Source organism: Xyrauchen texanus, chromosome 27 (assembly GCF_025860055.1).
Source record: "Xyrauchen texanus isolate HMW12.3.18 chromosome 27, RBS_HiC_50CHRs, whole genome shotgun sequence".
Classification (NCBI taxonomy): domain Eukaryota; kingdom Metazoa; phylum Chordata; class Actinopteri; order Cypriniformes; family Catostomidae; genus Xyrauchen; species Xyrauchen texanus.
In genome coordinates, this window is record NC_068302.1 from 9,861,845 (window position 1) to 9,884,134 (window position 22,290).

General features: G+C 37.1%; 2 protein-coding genes across 2 annotated transcripts; both read right to left on the reverse strand.

The window, feature by feature from the left end:
• Positions 1–813: 813 nt before the first annotated feature.
• LOC127621189 (gamma-glutamyl hydrolase) lies at positions 814–4,787 on the reverse strand. Its single transcript, XM_052094699.1, has 9 exons — positions 4,607–4,787; positions 4,361–4,475; positions 3,225–3,275; positions 2,720–2,804; positions 2,364–2,502; positions 1,946–2,052; positions 1,749–1,842; positions 1,525–1,662; positions 814–1,427 (listed from the first exon to the last, which is right to left on the reverse strand). The coding sequence occupies exons 1-9, from the start codon at positions 4,767–4,769 to the stop codon at positions 1,309–1,311; spliced, it is 1,011 nt and encodes a 336-aa protein (XP_051950659.1). The 5' UTR covers positions 4,770–4,787; the 3' UTR covers positions 814–1,308.
• A 2,471-nt stretch (positions 4,788–7,258) lies between these two features.
• Positions 7,259–20,615, reverse strand: LOC127621362 (DNA-directed RNA polymerase III subunit RPC4-like). Its single transcript, XM_052094924.1, has 9 exons — positions 20,495–20,615; positions 17,109–17,280; positions 16,959–17,002; positions 14,762–14,916; positions 13,313–13,434; positions 10,288–10,474; positions 9,713–9,963; positions 9,373–9,525; positions 7,259–7,665 (listed from the first exon to the last, which is right to left on the reverse strand). Exons 2-9 carry the CDS (start codon positions 17,265–17,267, stop codon positions 7,549–7,551), a joined length of 1,188 nt encoding a protein of 395 aa, XP_051950884.1. The 5' UTR covers positions 17,268–17,280; positions 20,495–20,615; the 3' UTR covers positions 7,259–7,548.
• Positions 20,616–22,290: the final 1,675 nt, after the last annotated feature.

A 22,290-nucleotide genomic window follows, 5' to 3' on the forward strand; every position in this document is an offset into this window, starting at 1 on the left:
ACAATGGTTAAAGTGGAGATTTATAGTAAAAAATATGACTCGAACACCTATCATATCACTTCTGAAGATATAGATTTAACAACTAGAGTTTTATGGATTACTTTTATGTTGCATTTATGTGCATTTTTGACCTTCAAAGTTTTGGTTACCATTAACTTGCATTCTATGGACCTACAGAGCTGAGATATTCTTCTAAAAATCTTCAGTTCTGTTTTGCAGAGGAAAGAAACTCATACACATCTGGTATGGCATGAGGATGAGTAAATGATGAGAGAATTAATATTTTTGGTGAACAATCCCTTTAACATACATAGATATCATGAACTAACAATTAACAATATATTTTTTACAGCATTTATTAATGGTAAATGGTCTGCACTTCAGAGCGCTTTACACTGCGACTCATTCACCCATTCATACACACACACCCTCATACACCAATGAAGGCAGGGCTGCCATGCAAGGTGCTAGCCTGCCATTGGGTGCAACTTGGGGTTCAGTGTCTTGCCCAAGGACACTTTGGTATGTGGAGTCGTGTGGGCCAGGAATCGAACCACCAACGATTAGTGGACAACCCACTCTACCACCTGAGCCACAGCCGCCCCTAATCTTTGTTAATTCTATTTAATAAAAAACAATTGTTCATTGTTAGTTCATGGTGCATTAACTAATGTTAACTAATACAACTTTTGATTTTTAAAATGTATTACTATATGTTGAAATGAACCAAGATTAATAAATGCTGTAAAAGTATTGTTCATTGTTAGTTCATGTTAACAAATGTGAACAAATGGAACCATATTGTGACGCGTTACCCATGTTCTTAATATGTATGGTATTTAATTACACGTGCAATTACACTTTAATATGAACACTAAGGTTCATCCATTTAAATGTTATTAATATTATTAATAATTTATTTTTAAATGTTTAATGAAAGTGATAGTGAGGGTAAAAAAAATGACATCTTTGTAAATAATGGAAATTTCTGACAGGGTTATAGCCCAGGCAAACCCCATCACTGGGCGTATTTACTAACATCAATCCACTTCAAGGACTGGAATATGTATATTGTAAATTTCCATTATATTAATTAAGATGGATACAATGATTGATCAGTGAATGATGATGTAGAGAATACAATGTATCAAATAATTTAAAAACAATGAATTTGATTCTTTCTCTCAGTGTGTGAGTGATTATAACACCTGTTGTAAAATGTTATAAATATAAAATATTTATATCTAAAAAGACTTAAGAAAGTTTATCTTTGGTTTTCTTTCTCAGTATCCTCCTATGTTGTGTCTCTCAGAAGAAATAACACTGTTCATATGAAGAGATATTTCCCACATACACAGGGTTGTAGTTGTATATAAGTGCTCTGCTCTCTTCTGCTACCACACTGAAGTGGTGGGAACTTTGCCTTCCTAAAAAGAGAGTGAGAATGTGGTTTGGGTGAGTTCTCATTGTTCTCAACAGACAGATAGATAGATTCAAAATAAAAGGGTAGGAGATGTTAATTACCCTCATTTACAAAGAATCGAGCCAGTAAGGACGACACGTGCACTGCATTGCTTGAATGAGGGAAGTTGTAACGAGGGTTCCACTGAAAGCAGTTTACTTCTGGGTGCCATTGAACACCATAGAAAGGGTATTTCCTGCCTGCAGACCAATAACATTTAATCCACATGCATATGAGTGCTCATAAGTGGTTATTTTTACTGCAAAAACAAAAACTTTTTTTTTACCTTCCATGGAAGAAACAAACACAGCTCCATTTTCTGCTACATTTGTGGACAGTATTGAAAAGAAGCCATTCAATTTTTCATTACCCATAAATGTCTGAAAAAGAGGAAAAAAACAAACAAAAAAAAGAGTTCATTGCTTTCTGTTTGTGATCTTAGAATGATTTAAATGAATATGCTTTGTTTATCAACATATATACCTCTTTAGTCACTCCATAATGGTGGAAATTTCCAGTAAGTGGTTCCTCAGCCAATGCTTTACGAAGATCTGATGGAAAGCCCTTAAACATGCGACTGGTTGCGGCCTCTTTTAATGATCATGAAAGTGAGTTTAAATTGAGAAAAGGATTATAAATATGTTATATAGATTTATATTATATTTTAAGATATTATAATTATTATTATATTTACATGTTTTTATAAGAACATTTTAACCACTATATCTAGTAAAAGTTAAAGTGTAGAATTTCAGTGCCACTAACATCACTTAACATAAAGGCAAACAAAAAAGCATTTTACATGAGGTTATGGTCTACAGTGAGACTAAATAAAATGCATGCAAAGGTGTGTGCTGTGAATATGTTGTAAGATATAAGACTATGTGTTTAGACCAAGTACCTGAGCTGAAGTTTAGTGGATATGCGACATTCTCTGCAGTAGTTTTACTCAGCAGGTTTTCTCCACTCACTAACACAGTAAGCAGCTGCAATCCCAGACATGTTCCCCATATGGGAAAGTAGTCACCCACATCGTTTGCCTGAGATAGCAAACACATCTCTTGACAAGCCTTTCAGTAAAAACCAGTGTGTGCTAATCCATTCCCATTATTTTATTTCCTAAAAATAAATTTTAGGTCTGTGTTCTTAATGTTACTTTAATGATATTTACCAGCTATATCCAAACAATGCGCTGTTGCTAAAGAACAACTACAAAAGATTGCAAAAGAGGCAAAACGTAGAATAATATTGACGTACCTGAAGGGCAAGTCTAAAGTACAATCCGGCAGTGTGAGCGAAGTCAGATGTCTCCAGGTTGGCTGCGCCCCCAATAAGAAGAAGGCTGATTGACACAGAGAGAAGGAACCATTCTGCTCAAGATGTCTATATATTCATCTCTATGGAGAATTATTACTTTACAGTGAATCATAGCAGTTCAAATTCTGCAATTCAAACATTGAGGAGGCATTCTTTAGAGCATAAAGTCAGGGCTGCACAATCAGAATAATATTTGTTGTGCTTAATGTACAGTATTTTGCAGAACAAAATGTTCACATATCTCTAAGTAATGTTTACCACAGACTGTATTTTACTCATAAATCAAAAACTGCATTTCTAAAAACCCATAGGAAAATCCTGAGGGAACCAATGGCACGAAAATGCCAAATCTCTTCCAGGTTTTTGGACTACAACATAAACAGCTCTATAGACTGTTACTTTGGCTTACGTTGAGAATATACTTCGAGAAAGATGAAGAACATACCCATTTATTGACCTGAAGATTTTTTCATGTTCCGCCAAACTCTGGTTTAGCCTGTAACATAAAGTGTAATGTATATTACAATCTAATTCACCCATTTAACGAAGGTCTACATTGTTTTATTTAAATGTATGATTCTAATTATAATTTGTGATGACAAAACATTTTAAACAGACAGACAGATAGATAGAGCAGAAAGAGTGACAGACAGACAGACAGACAGATAGATAGATAGATTAGAGAGATAGTTAGATGGAGCAGAAAGAGTGATAGATAGATAGATAGATAGATAGTGACAGACAGACAGATAGATAGATGTAACAGAGAGATAGATAGATATATAGATAGATAGACAGACAGACAGATAGACAGATGTAACAGAGAGATAGATAGATATATAGATAGATAGACAGACAGACAGATAGACAGATGTGACTGACAGACAGACAGACAGATAGAAGAAAGAGTTATAGATAGATAGATAGATAGATAGATAGTGACAGACAGACAGATAGATAGATGTAACAGAGAGATAGATAGATATATAGATAGATAGACAGACAGACAGATAGACAGATGTGACTGACAGACAGACAGACAGATAGAAGAAAGAGTTATAGATAGATAGATAGATAGATAGATAGATAGATAGATAGATAGATAGAGCAGAAAGAGTGGCAGAAAGACAGACAGACAGATAGACAGATAGATAGATAGATAGATAGATGAGAGTGACAGACAGACAGATAGATAGATGTAACAGAGAGATAGATAGATATATAGATAGATAGACAGACAGACAGATAGACAGATGTGACTGACAGACAGACAGACAGATAGAAGAAAGAGTTATAGATAGATAGATAGATAGATAGTATAGACAGACAGATAGATAGATGTAACAGAGATAGATAGATAGATAGATAGACAGACAGACAGATAGACAGATGTGACTGACAGACAGACAGACAGATAGAAGAAAGAGTTATAGATAGATAGATAGATAGACAGACAGACAGACAGATAGACAGATAGAGCAGAAAATGCAGATAGATAGATAGACAGATAGACAGATAGATAGATAGATAGATAGATAGATAGATAGATAGATGAGAGTGACAGACAGACAGATATTTTACCTAATTGGTGTAACTCTAGCTCCCCCAGATTCGATGTAGGTCACATAAGATGAAGGGATGTAGGTCTTGCCAAACCTTTTCATATAATCATCGTTAACCTCTTGAGTCAGAATACCTAGAAATAAGTTTAACGTGAGACATTTGTCTGTCATTGCTTAAAAGTAACACAATAAAGAAAGAAAAAGAAAAACGACAAGCGAACAAGTCGCTCCTAATGCTTGTTATATAAAGACAATTGAGATATACCGATGATCGGTCTGTTATTCTCTTCATGTCTGTGTTTCAGTAAAGGACCTGCACTGCACAACACAACAACAGACGCGCACACCAGTGCACTGAAGCCGAGCATTGTGACCTGATAAGAGTCCTGTCGGAAATATGAACTTACACACTGTTGGTTCCGGTACATTATATGTTTACTGTAATATTGTGCACGGACTAATAGAGGGAAGTCATGGGATGGGCGGAGTTTGTACTTTTTTTTGGGAGGAAGGAAAACAAGTTTATTGCAGTAAAATACCATCTGTGTGTTATTGGAAAAAACGGTGTGGAATCAGTTCCTGTTGATCACCGGCCACAGTCTCCACACGAGGAACTTTTAAAATCTTTGTCGTGAGAACTTTTACCACAATTTTGTCGTGACCTCAGAAATATCTACAAGGCGTCATAAGTTTTGGCTGACTTCACCTGCTTGTGACTGAGTCTGCAGCCGGTTCTTCAGGTTTGCAATTACACAAGCGATTTGTCCTTTATTGTCATCGTCTGTAGCCTACATAGGAATTGGTAGAATGACACAAACTCAAAAAAGTGTGAAAGCACATATACGGGTATTACAAGTGTCCCAAAATGTTCTTTATTATTATTATTATTTTATCCATTTATGATTATTTTAAACAAAAACTAAATATCAATGCATTTTTTAAATGCAAAATAAAATATTTTACTTACTTTCTATTCTTTCAGAAAATTTTACCCGTTTCACTGTTAACTGAATTTTAGTAAACTTTCCAAAGTCTTTTAAAAGTGTTTTTAATAAATGAATGGCATAGTGCACATTTATATGATGAGACAAAACACGTCACCCATTTGGGTGTAAACTACACCAGACTAGTTAATTTTGAATACGTGTAATGTATTTGCTCAGAGCTGGTACTTTATAGATGAAATATTTTAAGGAAATCCTATGTTGTGATTAAGGTCATGTGGCAGAGACAATAGGCCTACTTTGTTAGGAATACATGGGCAATGTCTACCTTGTATTATATGTTTGACAAGTTTTTAAGTATTACATTAAATTAAATTTCTGTTCTCACAGAAAGCAATAGAATGGCTTCAGATAACTTGGAATATATCCCACGACTTGTATGGTGCATTTATATGGTCATTTTTGGAGCTCAACAGCACCCACCCTCATTCACATTCATTGTGTGAATATTCTGCCTGACTTTTGGATTTCCACAGAAGTCATTTTTGTGTGAACTTTTCATTTAACTCGTTCATTGTTCTTTTTAGACTCACAATTGTACAGTTAGCGATCAAATTTGACTGAAAACAAACTGTATTTTATAAAATGTATTTTATTTTATGAATTATATGTAGTAACACTAAAATGGTTCAATTTGGGGTTGCTTTTATGCAAATTAGATATAATCTAACTTTTAATTTCTTAATTACACCATTAATTTGCATAAGCAAATTTGTTTATGTACAGTAAAAACTTACACCTCTATAAGTTGAAACAAAGAAAATATCTCATGTAAAAGGGGCAGATTGCTGCCATCTGGTGCAAAAAAAAAACAAAAAGAACAATTACATGACTTAATAAAGAATATCATGACAAAATATAACCAGTATATGGCTGCAGAGATTTAACAATTAATTCCTGGTTGTAACAAGCTACATATGCTGAATTCAGAATGGCATACAATCCATACTACTATTACCAAATGTGTCTATGCAGAAATAGTATTAGTATGCATTCCGAACTCAGCCATACACTCACTGCACACTTTATTAGGAACACATGTATACCTTCTTATTCATGTGATTATAAAATCAGCCAATCGTGCAGCAGCAGTTAAATGCATAAAATCATGCAGATATGAATCAGGAGCTTCAGTAAATGTTAACATCAACCATAAGAATGGGGAAAAAATGTGATCTCAGTGATTTCAACCATGTCATTATGGTTTGTGCCAGACGGGCTGGTTTGAGTATTCCTGTAACTACTGATCTTCTGAAATCTTCACACAAGTCTCTGGAATTTACTCTATAATTTTACATTAATATAAAAAGTAGCTCATTACATATTAATAGTTATAAAACATTTTATGAAAAAATATATGAATTATGAAAAATCACATGAAAACTAATACAATATTTACAGTAATTGCCTCATAGATGCAGTAACTGAGCTGAAGTAGTAGGGAGCATTATTGCACTTCTACTAGTGTGTTTTGCACTGCTTCTTGTGTGAATGGAAAATGCCAGTACAAACGAGAAGCAGCAAGATCACAAGCAAAGCCTGAAGCACACCACGTCCCATGTAAATCTGTCTTTACACAGCAAAATTCTGTTGCCGATGAAGATGTGGGTGGATGTTGAGCACATGAGAAACCAGCATTTTAATGCTGCTATACGCTGAGAGTGAAGTTAAAAAGAAATTCGCCACTGAAATCATATCCTTGTCCATTGTGTGAAGCACCGCCCACACAGAGGTCACTGCCAAACCAAGCAACTTCCTATTGGTCAACGCAGCAGCAATGTGGTTGATTTTATCCATTGGGAATTGATTGTATTGAATGGAAATACCAAAATAAAAACAGGTGAAAAAAAAAAAAAAACTCATACAAAACAAAAATGTTGACTGAAAGAACAGAGCAATTCAAACCAGTTTTTATTAACAATGTTTCACACTCAAATCAGGATTTTTTTTTTACAAACTTTTTATACTGACCCATAATATTTACATGTGTGATAGTGTCTCATTTACAGCCCACTTGAATGCGACTTCATTTGTAAATTCTTCAAATAAACTTCCATATATAGAATAAATTATTTTCATTCATTCGCTCAATGTTTTCCATCTGTGACAGTATATGAGAATTTTGTCTCACAAATGGATATAAACTGCTCTGAACACCAGAGATTATTTCAAGTGAAATGTTGGCAGTTCCAGCTGCAGCTCCTTAAGCTCGGTTCTCTAGAAGAGCCTGGAAGTCAGGTGAACACACTAACTTGTGTTTAATGTGGCCCAGTACAGACATCTCTCCCCTTCTGCCCTCTGCATTTACTAATACCAATTCCTAATAAAAAAAGAAAGAAAAGTGAATAGCAAGTGTTCATTAGGACAAATAAACATATTCAATACATAATATGAGTAATATAATTTACATATATAAAGTTATAATTACATTATAGATTAAGTTGCAAAACAACATTGGTTTATAGAGATCAGCCAATGCATGTAGCACTGAGGCCATCTACTGGTTATAATTGTTACTTCATGTCATATTTATTTTATTCCAGCAGATGATCCTAATGTGAGAGATATTTTTTTTTTTTTAAAGTCAAGATAAAATGTGCTTATTTTATATGAAAATTAAAGGAGCAAGTTATTAATTTAGAGTTAAATTAGGACAAAAATGCATAACTGTAGTGGAGGGGGGGTTAACACATTTGATATATTGGGTCAAATTTGACCTGAACAGTAAAACTGTTAACCCACTAATGAACAGTGATTCAGGGTTAAGTAGAGTGTGTGTATAGAGTGGTATTCAAAAGTAGGAGCCCACACTGAAAACCTGGATTTTTTTTTTTAAACCAAGAAATAAAATCAAAGAAAAAGGGGGACATACCAAACAATAAGAATATCTATAAAAATAAAAACTTTTTTTTTTTTTTTTACATTTTCTCAATATTATTTTTGTCAAATTGTTATGCTGATTATATACACATTTTATAATACGTTTTCTTTTTTTTTTTTTTATCAAATTAGAAAACAAAAGCATTATTTACAAGTGGTCTCAGGCTTTTGGACCACATATGAGTGTAGTATTTAAGCAAAAACAGGTTATGTTCTACAAAAACTGATAGTTTAGCAAATGTATACATCTGAGCAATGTATAAATGTAGTGTACAGTAATCTGGTACATTTTATTCAAAAACGAAATGGAGTTTACATGCAGTTCAAACATCTGCCATGATGAGACATCCCTACTTTGTTTAATCATGTGCTTATTAAACATATTTTGTTCCATTGTGCTTTGGACCACTTGGGTGTACAGCTGCTGTGATAACTTTTTCACGGCAGCAGTTAGTGCTACCAGATTTCCCCACAAAACGACTGATTAAAGGATAGTTCATCCAAAAATATATATTTTCTCATCATTTATTCGCCCTCATGCCATCCCAGATGTGTATGACTTTCTTTCTTCTGCAGACACAAATGAAGATTTTTAGAAGAATATTTCAGCTCCATACAGTGCAAGTGAAAAGTGGCCAAAATTTTGAATCTCCAAAAAACAAATAAAGGCATCATAAAAGTAATACATATGACTCTAGTGGTTAAACCTATATATTCAGAGGTGATATGATAGGTGTGGATGACAAACAGATCAATATTTAAGTCCTTTTTTCCTATAAATTCATATGGCTTCAGAAGACATGCATTAAATCACTGCACTAATATGGATTACTTTTAGGCTGCCTTTATGCTTTTTGAAGCTTCAAAGTTCTGGTCACCCTTCACTTGCATTGAACGGATCTACAGATCTGAAATATTCTTCTAAAAAATCTTTGAGTTCTGTAGAAGTAAGTCATACACATCTGGGATGGCATGAGGGCGAGTAAATGATGAGAGAATTTATTTGGGTGAACTATTCCTATAAGCCATTCTGATGAGGTCAACAATGACAATGCTTGTGGCTTTTGATTCAATTCTACCCGACATTCAATGACCTGGAATGATGAATGAAACCTTAACAGCCATACTGATGAGGAATCTAACTGACCTGGAGGAAAGCACAGGGGGTTCCGAGGGCCACATCCAGGGTTATGTTACCCAGAATAAGTTGCACTTTGCCAGATTTCCGAACCAGCATCTTCCCCACCAAACCCTCCTGCAGTTCCTTAAGACAACAGCTGTTCTCTTCTTGTGACTCCTCCTGGCAAAGACATACAAGAGAAGAAAAACAACATGAGTACAAGCAAAAAATAGCAAGCAAATTCAATCTGTTCACAAACTTCAGAAACAACGTAAAACAATAATAAAAAATAAAAAAAAGAATAAGGAGACTAGCTAGGTGGAGATTTAACCAAATTATAAATGTCCGTCTTCTGCAGTGTCCCAACCTGTGTCTCAGTCTTTTGCATCATTGCCTGTCCATCACTTGACTGCACCTCTGTTTTGGTGGGCCGTGCATCACTGGTGGGTGGTTGCCCAGGCAGAGAATCAGGCAGCTGCATGAATAGAAGCTCCTCCTCTTTACAGTGATTCCACACCTCCAATAAATCAGGCAGCAGATCAGGCTCGGGCAAGGGTGGCAGTCTGAATAAAGGCTCCACCTTCTTTTGTTCAGGAACATCCAAAGGCTCCTGCTTGACTAAAGAGGGACATTAAGATGAAAGAGTGCGGTTTGGTTGCTAGGGTGTTCAAGGTTGTTGCTAACTAATTCTTTATTACACTGTAATCCCTACATATGGCTTGTGGCCTTGCTTAAATGTACATTTCGGAATTTTTGTCCAGCAGGCGAAAACCAGAATTCTGACTGGTCTATGGTTAAAGGCCAGAATGAAATACTCCATGTTTGGCCTCAGTTCCAGGACCGCGCTCCAGGTTAGACACCCCATTCATACCACATAATACTAGCTAGTATATGCTATAACATATCTAAAAAAATAAAATAAAAAAAAAAAAAAAAACTTACCCTTCACTTCAGCTCCAGTGCTGTCAGTGTTCATTAATTCAGTATCTGAGGAGTTCTTCTCTGATTTGAAGTCAATGTCCTCAGTCTCTTCACTAAACTCCTCTTTGAAGACCCAGCCAGACACAGCCAGTGGCAGCTGCACAGGACAGCTTTCCCTTTCACTTTTCAGGTTAGGGTCATCAAGAAACTGTGGCACACAGAACCGAAGACTTGTAAGTAACAGATAACAAAGACTCTCTGGCATCATTTCCTCAATCAGGCAACGGTATCTGCATTTAGGTGAATCTCACAAAAACATGTCCACATCATATTTCTACGGAGCCCCTTAGACAATATACAGAGAATTGCTTTCTTGAAATAGTTTTGCTTGCCCTCGCAATAGTTTGAGTTCACTTGCGATAAGTTTTGTACCCATGCAATAAATGTATGGTTTCATTACAGTTACCATATTTTAACCTTGATATTTGTAGTGAAACCATAGTACTACAGGAGAACGAAAACTATGGTAATAACAATCATAATTTTGTGGGTATCATGGTATTACTAAGCAAATACCAAAGTTTAACTATGGTTTTACTAGGGGCCTGGGTAGCTCAGCGAGTATTGACGCTGACTATCACCCCTTGAGTCACGAGTTCGAATCAAGGGACTCCAGCCAGGTCTCCTAAGCACCCAGATTGGACCGGTTGGTAGGGAGGGTAGAGTTACATGGGGTAACCTCCTCGTGCACGCTCCCAATGAGGCACATGGTGAGTTGTGCGTGGATCGCAGTGTGTAAGATGAGCCTCCACATTCTGGGAGCCTCTGCGGAGTCTAACAACGAGCCACGTGACAAGATGCGCAGATTGACGTCTCAGAAGCAACTGTTTTGTCTCACCAGGGTGATGGTCGGACTTGCATTTATTGTTGAAGGAATGAGTGTTACACCGAGGCCTGTACTCTGGAGCGGGATCAATTTTGAGGTGGAGGGTCCGTCATGGTCTGGGGCAGTGTGTCACAGCATCACCGGACTGAGCTTGTTGTCATTGCAGGCAATCTTAATGCTGTGCATTACAGGGAAGACATCCTCCTCCATCATGTGGTACCCTTCCTGCAGGCTCATCCTGATATGACCCCCCAGCATGAAAATGCCACCATCCATACTGCTCGTTCTGTGTGTGATTTCCTGCAAGACAGGAATGTCAGTGTTCTGCCATGGCCAGCGAAGAGCCCGGATCTCAATCCCATTGAGCACATCTGGGACCTGTTGGATCGGATGGTGAGGGCTAGGGCCATTCCCCCCCAGAAATGTCCAGCAACTTGCAAGTGCCTTGGTGGAAATGTGTGGTAATATCTCACAGTAAGAACTGGCAAGTCCATGAGACGACACACTGCAGGACGTAATGCAGCTGGTGGCTACAGCTGATACTGACTGTTACTTTTGATTTTGACTAGGGCTGGGCATCAAATTCGATACATTTTAGGCACCGACTGAATTGCCTCTAAACAATTGAGTATCGGAAAATGTCTTGTCGTTCGGTACCAAATTTCGATACCAAAGTGGTTAATCTGGTCAACGTCAGTGATAAGCATGTAGCATGCTAGATGTGCCCAAATCTAAAAGTGCTGGTGATTGGCTGTGGTTAGGCATCAAGGAAAAACACTAGTATCAGAAAATGGTTTGAGTTCCAGGTCTGAGAATGAATGCCATCGGTAACATTGCTAACACTGTTCTATATTACAGAGAAATACTAAACCGTAATATATAAGCGTTTAAAATATATTTACAAGCACACGCACGAAGAGAGCCGCAGCGACACCGGGAAAAGCAGTAATGATTCTGAATGTGTCGGAAAAAACTACAACTACTACTGTCTGAATATTTAGTTAATTTATAGAGAGAAATGCACATTTGGGTTGAGCAAACAGACGATGATCTCGGATCAATGATGGTCAGAGTGATCGCCAATAGCTGATGCCTTTGACCATGTCATGACGATATTTGGCTCGTTTTCCAATTAACCTATTAAATTATTATTATTATTATCAAATTAATATTACAAATAATTTGCCCGTAGACACAAAGACATGTGTTTGAAGAAACACTCTTTATTATATTAAGTACAGATGACAGAAAAGATTATTATCATCATTATAATTATTATTTTTACATGTATAGTTGTTTTTATGTCTTCATTTGTATAAGTAATTTTCTGCCAGCATGTTTAGACACATTCTTGCCTGATGGTAAATGGAAAGGTGGTTACATATATATTTTATTTTATCACTTCATTATTTATTTATTTGCTTTTCTTATAGTTTGGAGTGCAATTTGAATTTAGAAATGTATTTGATTAAAATATTTTGTTTTTTAAATGCAAAATCAGTAAAGCAAAAATATTCTCTAATCCCTCAGCCCCGAGGTTTCCGATGTATTTGGATATATATATATATACGTGAAGGAGGGAACTAAACAAATTTATTCACACACAATATATTTTCCTGTATAACGAAATACCCGATGGATACAGAATGCACAGATGAAGCTTCTTTGCCAGAGAGATGCTCACAACTGTTGTAAAGCCATCTTTCAAAAAGTTGAACAACACATTTTAAATGCAGTTATTTTTTTCCAGTTTCATTTGAACTTTTAGTTAAAATAAATAAAAAATAAAGTTGAAAGTTTGAAATCAAGGTATCTTGCTTTAATGTGTAAGCTTAACCCTAACCATGTTTACCGAAAATGATCCCATAGTACCACCTAGCATCCAACCAGCGGTAATACTGGTGATCGTCGTTTTTTTTTCTTCCTCGACCAAATATCGGAAAAAGTATCATTTAGGAACCGCTATCGAAGTCAAGGTATCGATATCGGGGGGAATAATAGTCACGATGCAAATAATCTTAATGGTTCTAATAACTAGTTTAATTTTTAAACAAAATATGTTTTCTGGGTGAATGTTCTTGACAGGTTTGGTGTGATTCACCCATTTACAGTAACTTAGTTTGCCAGTAAATAAGCTATTTCTCGATTTTGAAAACACACCTTTTCCTTCTCAAGTTTGCGCAGAATTTCTTTAGTCTCTTCTTCTGTCTCGCGCTCCTTTTTGATGTTGATGATTGGTGAAGGGCCACTGCTTGGTGTTTCTCTGGCATCATCATATAAACCTAATCAAATGAAAAACAAATTGTAGGGTTAATACAGAAGTGATGTCTTCACAGATAATGCAAAGTATCTTTAATGTAAAAAACAAAAAAATGGCCTGCAACCACCGCAGACATTGCCAAGTATGCTTACAAATACAAGCAATTTGTCTTGGTGACAGAAGCTTCCAGTGCACAAACAATACAGAGATAATAATACAAAAATTATAGAATACAAAATTAAATAGATAAAAAACTAAAGTATATATAGACTACACAACTATATATATATATATTACACACACACACACACACACACACACACGCACTGCAAATACCAATTTGTTATATACCGTGCAAGGGAATGTAATGGCTGAAGAGGTATGGCATGATGGATAGATATTAAAAGACTAAACTGTGTATTGCACATAATTATTGCTCAATGGGGCAGTTTTAGCTGTTCATAAGGTGAATGGCCTGAGGGAAAAACTGTTATTGTGCCTGACTGTTCTGGTACTCAGCCAGAGGGCAACAGTTCAATAAGGTAGTGTGCTGGGTGAATGGGGTCATGAGTGATTTTTCCAGCCTTTTTCTCACTCTGGTACAGTTCTTGAAGGGAGGGCAGGGGGGCAACCAATAATCTCAGCTGTCCAAACTGTCCTTTGTAGTCTTCTGATGTCTGATTTCGTAGCTGAACCAAACCAGACAGTTATTGAAGTGCAGAGGACAGACTCAATGACTGCTGTGTAGAACTGTATCAGCAGCACCTGTGGCAGGTGGAACTTCCGCAGCTGGCGAAGGAAGTACAACCTCTGCTAGACATTTTTCAAGTCAATGTGGGTCTCCCACATCAGGTCCTATGAAATGGTAGAGCCCAGCAACCTGAATGACTCCACTGCAGCCACAGTGCTGAGGGGGCCTACTGTAATCTAATGTATCTTATAAAATGGATATTTCTGACTCTTAAATAAAATTGAATAAGGGTCTTATATTACTGTGAAGGGGTTTATTTTGCGATTGTATATTATCCTGCTTATAAGGCTACACACCAAATAATTAAATAAAAAGAGATTTCATTAGCATAATTGTATAGACCATGAAGTGATAAAAGAGACAGACACAAGCAATACAATGCAGGAAACATAGATTACCCAGATGACATGTCAGTTATACAGTGTTGTGATGGACAACAGTCATTAATCAGAAATATCTGACCACTGAATGGGCTGATTGACCAATTAGAATCAAGAATTCCTGAAAGCAGTGTAATAAAGTATCACTAATTACATACCCCGACTCATTTCAAAATACACGTCCAAATGATTATTCTAATTTCATACACCAGCTGTACCTTTTCTCTTAGCCATCATCTCTGCTGGACCCTGCTCAAAAATTGAATGTGACTGGATGACCTCAGGACGACCCCGGCCTCTTCCCCGCACATCCCGCTGTCTGCCTCGATCTACATCTTTCTTATCTCGTCTCTGTCTCTCATCAATTTTCAAACTGTAAAAGCAAAAAATAAATACATAAGCATGCAAATTAAAATAACCCCCATACTGCAAGCAGAGAACAATGACCATGTTTACACGTTCTTCATTTTCTAATTGAGGTCCATATTCTGGTTAAGCGTTTATTCAGAAAAAGACGTTTACATGCTTCACAGCTCTGGAAACAGACTTTTTGAAATGCTCGTTATTTATTACGCTGGGTTTTATAGTGGCAATAAAAAGTGTGTGAACCCTTTGGAATTAGCTGGTTTTCTGCATTAATTCATAAAATCGTGATCTCATCTTCATTAAAGTCACAAGTATAGACAAACACAATGTGCTTAAGCTAACAACAAATTATAATCGTTCATGTCTTTATTGAACACATCCCATTAAATATTCACAGTGCTGTGGAAAAGTAATTAATCCCTTGGATTTAATAACTGGTTGATCCTCTTTTGGCAGCAACAACCTCAACCAAACATTTCCGGTAGCTGCAGATTAGACCTGCACAACGTTCACAAAGGACGTTCACAAATTCACAATTTTGGACCATTCTTCTTTACAGAACTGCTTCAGCACAGCCATATTCTTAGGATGTCTGGTGTGAAAGGCACTCTTGAGGTCATTCCACAGCATCTCTATTTGTTTAAGATTTGGGCTCTTACTGGGCCACTCCAAAAGTCTTTTTTGAACCCTTTTTTTAGGGTCATTGTCCTGCTGCATCACCCAACTTCTTCTGAGCTTCAGCTGTTGCACAACAATCCTGAAATTATCCTGTAGGATATCTGGAAAATCTTGGGAATTCATCTTTCACTCGATGATGGCAAGCAGTCCAGGCCCCGAAGCAGTCTCAAATGATGATGCTCGGCAGAACGGACACTTCTAGGGAGAGTAGCCACATTACTAAATCATCTCCATTTATAGACAGTTTGTCTAAATATGGCCAGATGAATATCTAAGCTTTTCAAAATGTCATTGTAACCTTGTAAAACCTTTCCAGCTTTTTGCAAAGCAACAAATCTTGATTGTAGGTCTCCTAAGATCTCTTTTTTTTTTGTTTTTTGCAAGGCATGGTTCACATCACCAGATGGTAAATGGTCTGCACTTATATAGTGCTTTTTTTTCAAAGAGCTTTACACTGTGAACTCATTCACCCATTCACACATCAATGACGGCAGAGCTGCCATGCAAGGCACACCTCAAAATGTTGGAGTGCTTTTTAATTCAAATTATCTCTAACCCAACTTGGGATTCAGTGTCTTGCCCAAGGACACTTCAGCACGTGGAGTCGTGTGGGCCAGGATTCAAAACACCAATTCTGCGAGTAGTGGCCAACCCGCTCTACCACCTGAGCCACAGATTCTTGTGAATAGCCAACTCAAAATGTTGGAGTGCTTTTTTTAGGTCAAATTATCTCTAACCCACAACTCTAATCTAGTTTCATTAATTGGATGCCAGGTTTGCCAACTCATGACTCTAGCTTGTGTTGACTTCATTAGCCTAGGGGTACACATACCTTTCTAACCTACTCAGTGAATGTTTGAATGATGTATTTAAGATGTACAAGAACAATACAATAATTTGTGTGTTATTAGTTAAAACTGTTTGTGTTTGTTTGTTATTGTAACTTAGATGAAGATCAAACCAGATTTAAAGACAAATGTATACATAAATGCAGGTAATTCTAAAGGGTTCACATACTTTTTCTTGCAACTGTAGTAACTTTGGACAGTATTGGCAGTAAATGTTCATTTATGATGGATATTATGGTCAAGTTGTATACATGACCCAAAACTCTGATTAATAAAGGAATATGCCAGCTGTCTTAATCAGATTTCTAGAAACCAGAATATTGGTTTAATCTAGTTATGGCTATCAGGTTAATGAGTTTACATGGCACATACATAATATGAATAAAACCAAATTCTTATTAATATCTGAATATTCTTGTGGATGTAAACGCAGTCGATGATGCATTTATAATATCAGCAATTCATTATTGGTTAATATATTACTGGTAAATAGATGGCAGTTATAAAAGAGTTTGTCACTTACTCCTCTTTAGATTTTCGACCAATAATATTGGGGGTGAAGGTTTTCTGTGGGGAAAAAATGAGAGCACTTTAAATTGGAGTGTAATGCTTCTAGAATGTATGGTACTGACCAAACAGTATTCCGTGTTTTCAGCTGTGTATATAGGATTACCTTTTTCACACCCCCTAAAGTGAGGTCTCTAGAGCGCATCATGGGCAGGCGTCCTGTAGTGATGGATGTAGGCAGCCTGCGACCCACAGGTAAACCTCTGCCTCCCCCTGCAGGTGTCTGTGGAGGCCCGCTGGAGTCTCCAGAGCCTGACACGTCCATTCTTCCTAATGCACTGTAAAATGTCATAGACACCACAAATGTGATAACATTACATACACTGCCTGGCCAAAAAATGTTTTGCATCCTCTAATATTTCGTTGGACCGCCTTTATCTTTGTTTACGGCATGCATTCGTTGTGGCATAGTTTTGACAACCTTATGCAATGTCACAACATTTATTTATATCTAGAGTTGCATATATTTTTCGCCGAGATCTTTTATTGATGACAGGAGTGTCAACCACTCCGTAAAGTCTTCTCCAGCACATCCCAAAGACTTTCAATGGGGTTAAGGTCAGGACTCTGTGGTGGCCAATTTATAGGTGAAAATTACTCGTCATGCTCCCTGAACCACTCTTTCACAAATTGAGCCCTGGAATATGCCTGTGCTGTCAGGGATGAAAAAAAATCCATTGATGAGGAAAACCTGGTCATTCAGTACATTCAGGTGTACAGCTGACCTTTACAAATACAGTACATGAACATATACACTGATCAGCCACAACATTAAAACCACTGTCAGGTGAAGTGAATAACATTTATTATGTTGTTACAAAGGCACATGTCAAGGGGTGGGATATATTTGGCAGCAAGTGAACAATAATTTCTTGAGTTTCATGTGTTGGAAGCAAGAAAAATTTGCAAGCTTAAGGATCTTGAGCGACTTTGACAAGGTCCAAATTGTGATGGTTAGATGACTGGGTCAGATTATCTCCAAAACAGCAGGTCTTGTTGGGTGTTCCCGGTACCCAGTGGTTAGTACCTACCAAAAGTGGTCCAAGGAAGACCAGTGAACCAGCGACAGGGTCATTGGGGCCCAAGGCTCATTGATGTGCATAGGGAGCAAAGGCTAGCCCGTCTGGTCCGATCCCACAGAAGAGCTACTGTAGCACATACTGCTGAAAAACGTAATACTGGCCATGAAAGAAAGGTGTCAGAACACAGTGCGTTGCAGCTTGCTGCATGTGGGGCCGCGTAGCCACAGACCGGTCAGAGCGCCCATGCTGACAATGGGCACGTGAGCATTAGAACTGGACCATGGAGAAGGAGGTCTGGTCTGATGAATCACATTTTCTTTTAGATCATGTGGAAGGCTGGGTGTGTGTGTGTGTGTGTGTGTGTGTGTGTGTGTGTGTGTGTGTGTGTGTAATTTGCCTGGGGAAGAGATGACAGCAGGATGCATCATGGGAAGAAGGCAGGCAAGCAGATGCAGTGCGATGCACTGGGGAATGTTCTGCTGGGAAACCTTGGGTCCTTGCATTCATGTGGATGTTACTTTGACACGTACCACCTACCTAAAGATTGTTGCAGACCACATACACCCCTTGATGGCAACAGTATTCCCTGATGGCAGTAGCCTCTTTCAGAAAGATAATGCATCCTGCAACACTGCAAAGGTTGTTCAGGAATGGTTTCAGGATTATGACAAAGAGTTCAAAGTGTTGACTTGGCCTCCAAATTCCCCAGATCTCAATCCGACTGAGCATCTACTGTATGGAATGTGCTAGACCAACAAGTTCAATCCATGGAGGCCCCACCTCGCAACTTACAGGACTTAAAGGACCTGCTGCTAATGTCTTGGTGCCAGATAACACAGGACATCTTCAGAGGTCTTGGGGAGTCCATGCCTCGACGGGTCAGCGCTGACTGGTCAGCATGAGAGGGACCTATATGATGAGGCAGGTGGTTTTGCAGCATTGTCTCTCATTGTTCCAATGTCTATTCATTAACATAGACTGTTATAATGTAGTGTTACAATAAGTGAATTTCAATGAAATTCAATGAATTTCAAATTCAGTGAAAAGTAATTTTCAATCATCGTTTTCATTATCGTTCATTGCTATCACTTCCGAGTACTCGGATACTCGAGTTTCAATTCCAGTGATTTCAGCAATCTCCTTAGTTGTTTTCTTTGCTTGATGCAGGCCAATAATTTGCTCCTTCTGAAACACAGTAACGTAATTTCCACGACCATTGGATACATCTTCTGACAAGGTTGAACAATGAGAATGAGAAGCTACACAATGCATCAGTTAGGATAAAAATAATTCTTGCCAGCAGAAACATTTTTATCACTGCAATAATGAGTTGTCGCCACCACTGAAAAAGCCAAGCCGATGTTGATTCGGGTTTTATTACAGACTCTGTCGCTTTCCCTTTTTGCTTGTATTCTCTGCTCTGTTTGGGGTTTCTTTGTTTTAACAACCGTCCTGAATGATCCATGGTTAATTTATCTTGTTTGTTGTGACAACAATCTATAAGGTTCACGCAACTTCCACACCACACAGTAACTGGAGCTTATTTTCTCTGTGTACGGATATGTCGTGAACATGCACGGGAGAATGACATATGCAGGTCCCTATCTAGTAGGGTGAAAGGTGGTAATGATTCTAGGGCCCCAAAGGTCTAGGGGGGCCTACAACAAATTCAATACTGTATTATTTTAATAGGAAAGGGACCCTGAACAATATATAGTCAGGGGGCCCAGAATTTCCTGCTATGCCCTGGATGTATGTATGCAATTTCCCATGAAATCGGTCCCAACAGCTCAAAAATATAAATCAATATTATAGGTTTCATAGTGTATTTGGGTAAAGACATGGTATGGATTTTTGTTGCACTCTTTCATTAATAAAATGTTTATATTTTTTTTTAACAACAAAAAAGTTACATAGTGTAGCTTTAAGTATCTGTATTTAAACCCACTTTTAATTTTTTGGCCAAGCTGTGTACAGTAGACTACAGACTTGAGGGATCACGGTGTCATTCTGCGTCATTTTCAAATCACTGCAACTGATAGCAACTAGCAATGCAAATGTAAAGTCCGATTTGACATGTAAATGCAATTTGCCCTGCCTTTGTCAAAAAGTTCAAATGAAATTCCGGCAGGATCTAGTTTGACTTCTATGGATACGATGTGTTTAAAGCAATATTCCATGTTCAGTACAAGTTAAATCGACAGTATTTTTGGCATAATATTGATTATCACAACTAATTGTTTTTAAAAAAAAAAAAAAAGAAAAACCCCAAATCGAAGTCACAATTTGACACTTAGAATGGAATTGAATGGGTCAATTTGGGGGAGACTTTACTCTGTTAAAATAAAAAATATGAAGCGTATAAAATGCAGAAACGACAGACCGGCACTTTCTCTCTAAACACATGGCAACACATGGCGTGACAAACAGACTGGGAGAGAATGAAACAGGCTCATGTCAGGACACTTACCAGCGCGCTGACTCTGGGTTTGGATTGTCGTCAACCACAGACTTGCAAAAGAAACCAAACTAATATTCAGTTCAAGACTAAATTGATATTTTAATGATGAAGTCCTTTCAGGGCGGGGTTCCACGCGCAATGGTACTTTGACCTGTATGACGACATGGTGTTGTCTCTGAACGTCAACTCTGCACCACCACTTGCGCAAATTGCCTCAAATTCACGTATTTATTTATTCACCACTTTTTTTTTATTGAGAACCATTCAGATTCTACAAAAAAAAGAGTACATATTAAAAAAAGAAATGTAAACATTGATATAAAATAAACATGTTTAAAGTGTAACAGGTGGTCCGTGTAACGCTTTACAATTAAAATACAAATACAAACATATAAAAAAGGCTCAGCAAAGGTTCCTTCCAGCCAGAGCCATATATAGAGAGAGTTGCGACAACTCCATTGACTCCAATGGAACGTTTTTTTTACAGCAATGGCGGCTCGTGGAGCCTCTCAATAGTTCCCGGAAGTAGCAGCAAACACCGTAGAGATGCATCAGAACAAACCGTTTGCGACGCACTTTTAAAAGGTGAGACGTTTAAAGAATAATATTATCTTATTCTGTATATTATCAGTACATCTAAATAAAAATAACTTGTAAATTAAAACCTTATAGTTGAGTATTACTCATTAAATTAGGAGATAAGTGATGTTATCGGATAACTAACAGATTAGGCAAGGATTGGAGCTGGATAAAGTTAGTAACGAACACCCTATTAATTGTAAAATCTTTGCAAATACCTCACACATTTTTTTGTTGTTGTAATTTTTATTTATATTTAGATTGCTCCTGCTGACTTGAGCCAACCATTTTTTTCTCCTCTCCATGTCAGTGGGAAAGCCATACATTCGCACACCTTTCTCTGAGCGATTGGAGCATCCCCATGCAGCACAGCAAACCATGGTGAAGACTATGCAACGACAACATGAAAGAAAGGACACATACAAAATGCTTGGCATGCTATTTAATTTATTAGAATTGTATTCATGAATTACTGTAAATAGTTATTGCATTTATTTGAATAAAAATACCAAAAAAGTAATATCGTAATATATTATTACAATTTAAAATAACTGTTTTCTATTTTAATGTATTTTAAAATTTAATTTACTCCTGTGATGCCAAGCTGAATTTTCAGCCTCATTACTTTTGAACGGCAGTTTATATACGAGTATGCTTAAGTTGTTTTAAAGCTGAATATATTGTGTATATGAATAAGTATTGTAAGAATTATACATTAGATATATAATATTTATAATACATAAATAATTATATTACTATATATAGAATTGTAAACAATAAGCTTCATTTCACTAAATTTTACATTTACGTAACTGCTGCTAATAGTTAATAGTTCATTGACCCATTGTGCGGTGCGAGCTGGAAATCACCTGTCTCTGTACTATCTGAAAAGTCATAAATATGACATTAGTTACCATGAGATTAGTGAAAACAATGAACATGAGGTAACATAAAAAGGCAACAGAAACCCTAGCCTGAAATAAGTTGAGGCAAATAATGGTCAGCGAACACTAATCCTCAAATATTAGCTGATTTGATCTTTAAAAAACAACATCGCTGTAACAACATACTCATGCTACATACATATGTCGGTGTGTTACATAAATATATAAAATAAATGCATTTATTGACTACTAATTACCAGAAATCGCAGTTCTGTCACTCTACTCTAACAGTTTGTAATGACCGCAAAAGCACTTCCTGGAACTATCTGAAGTCTACGTGAA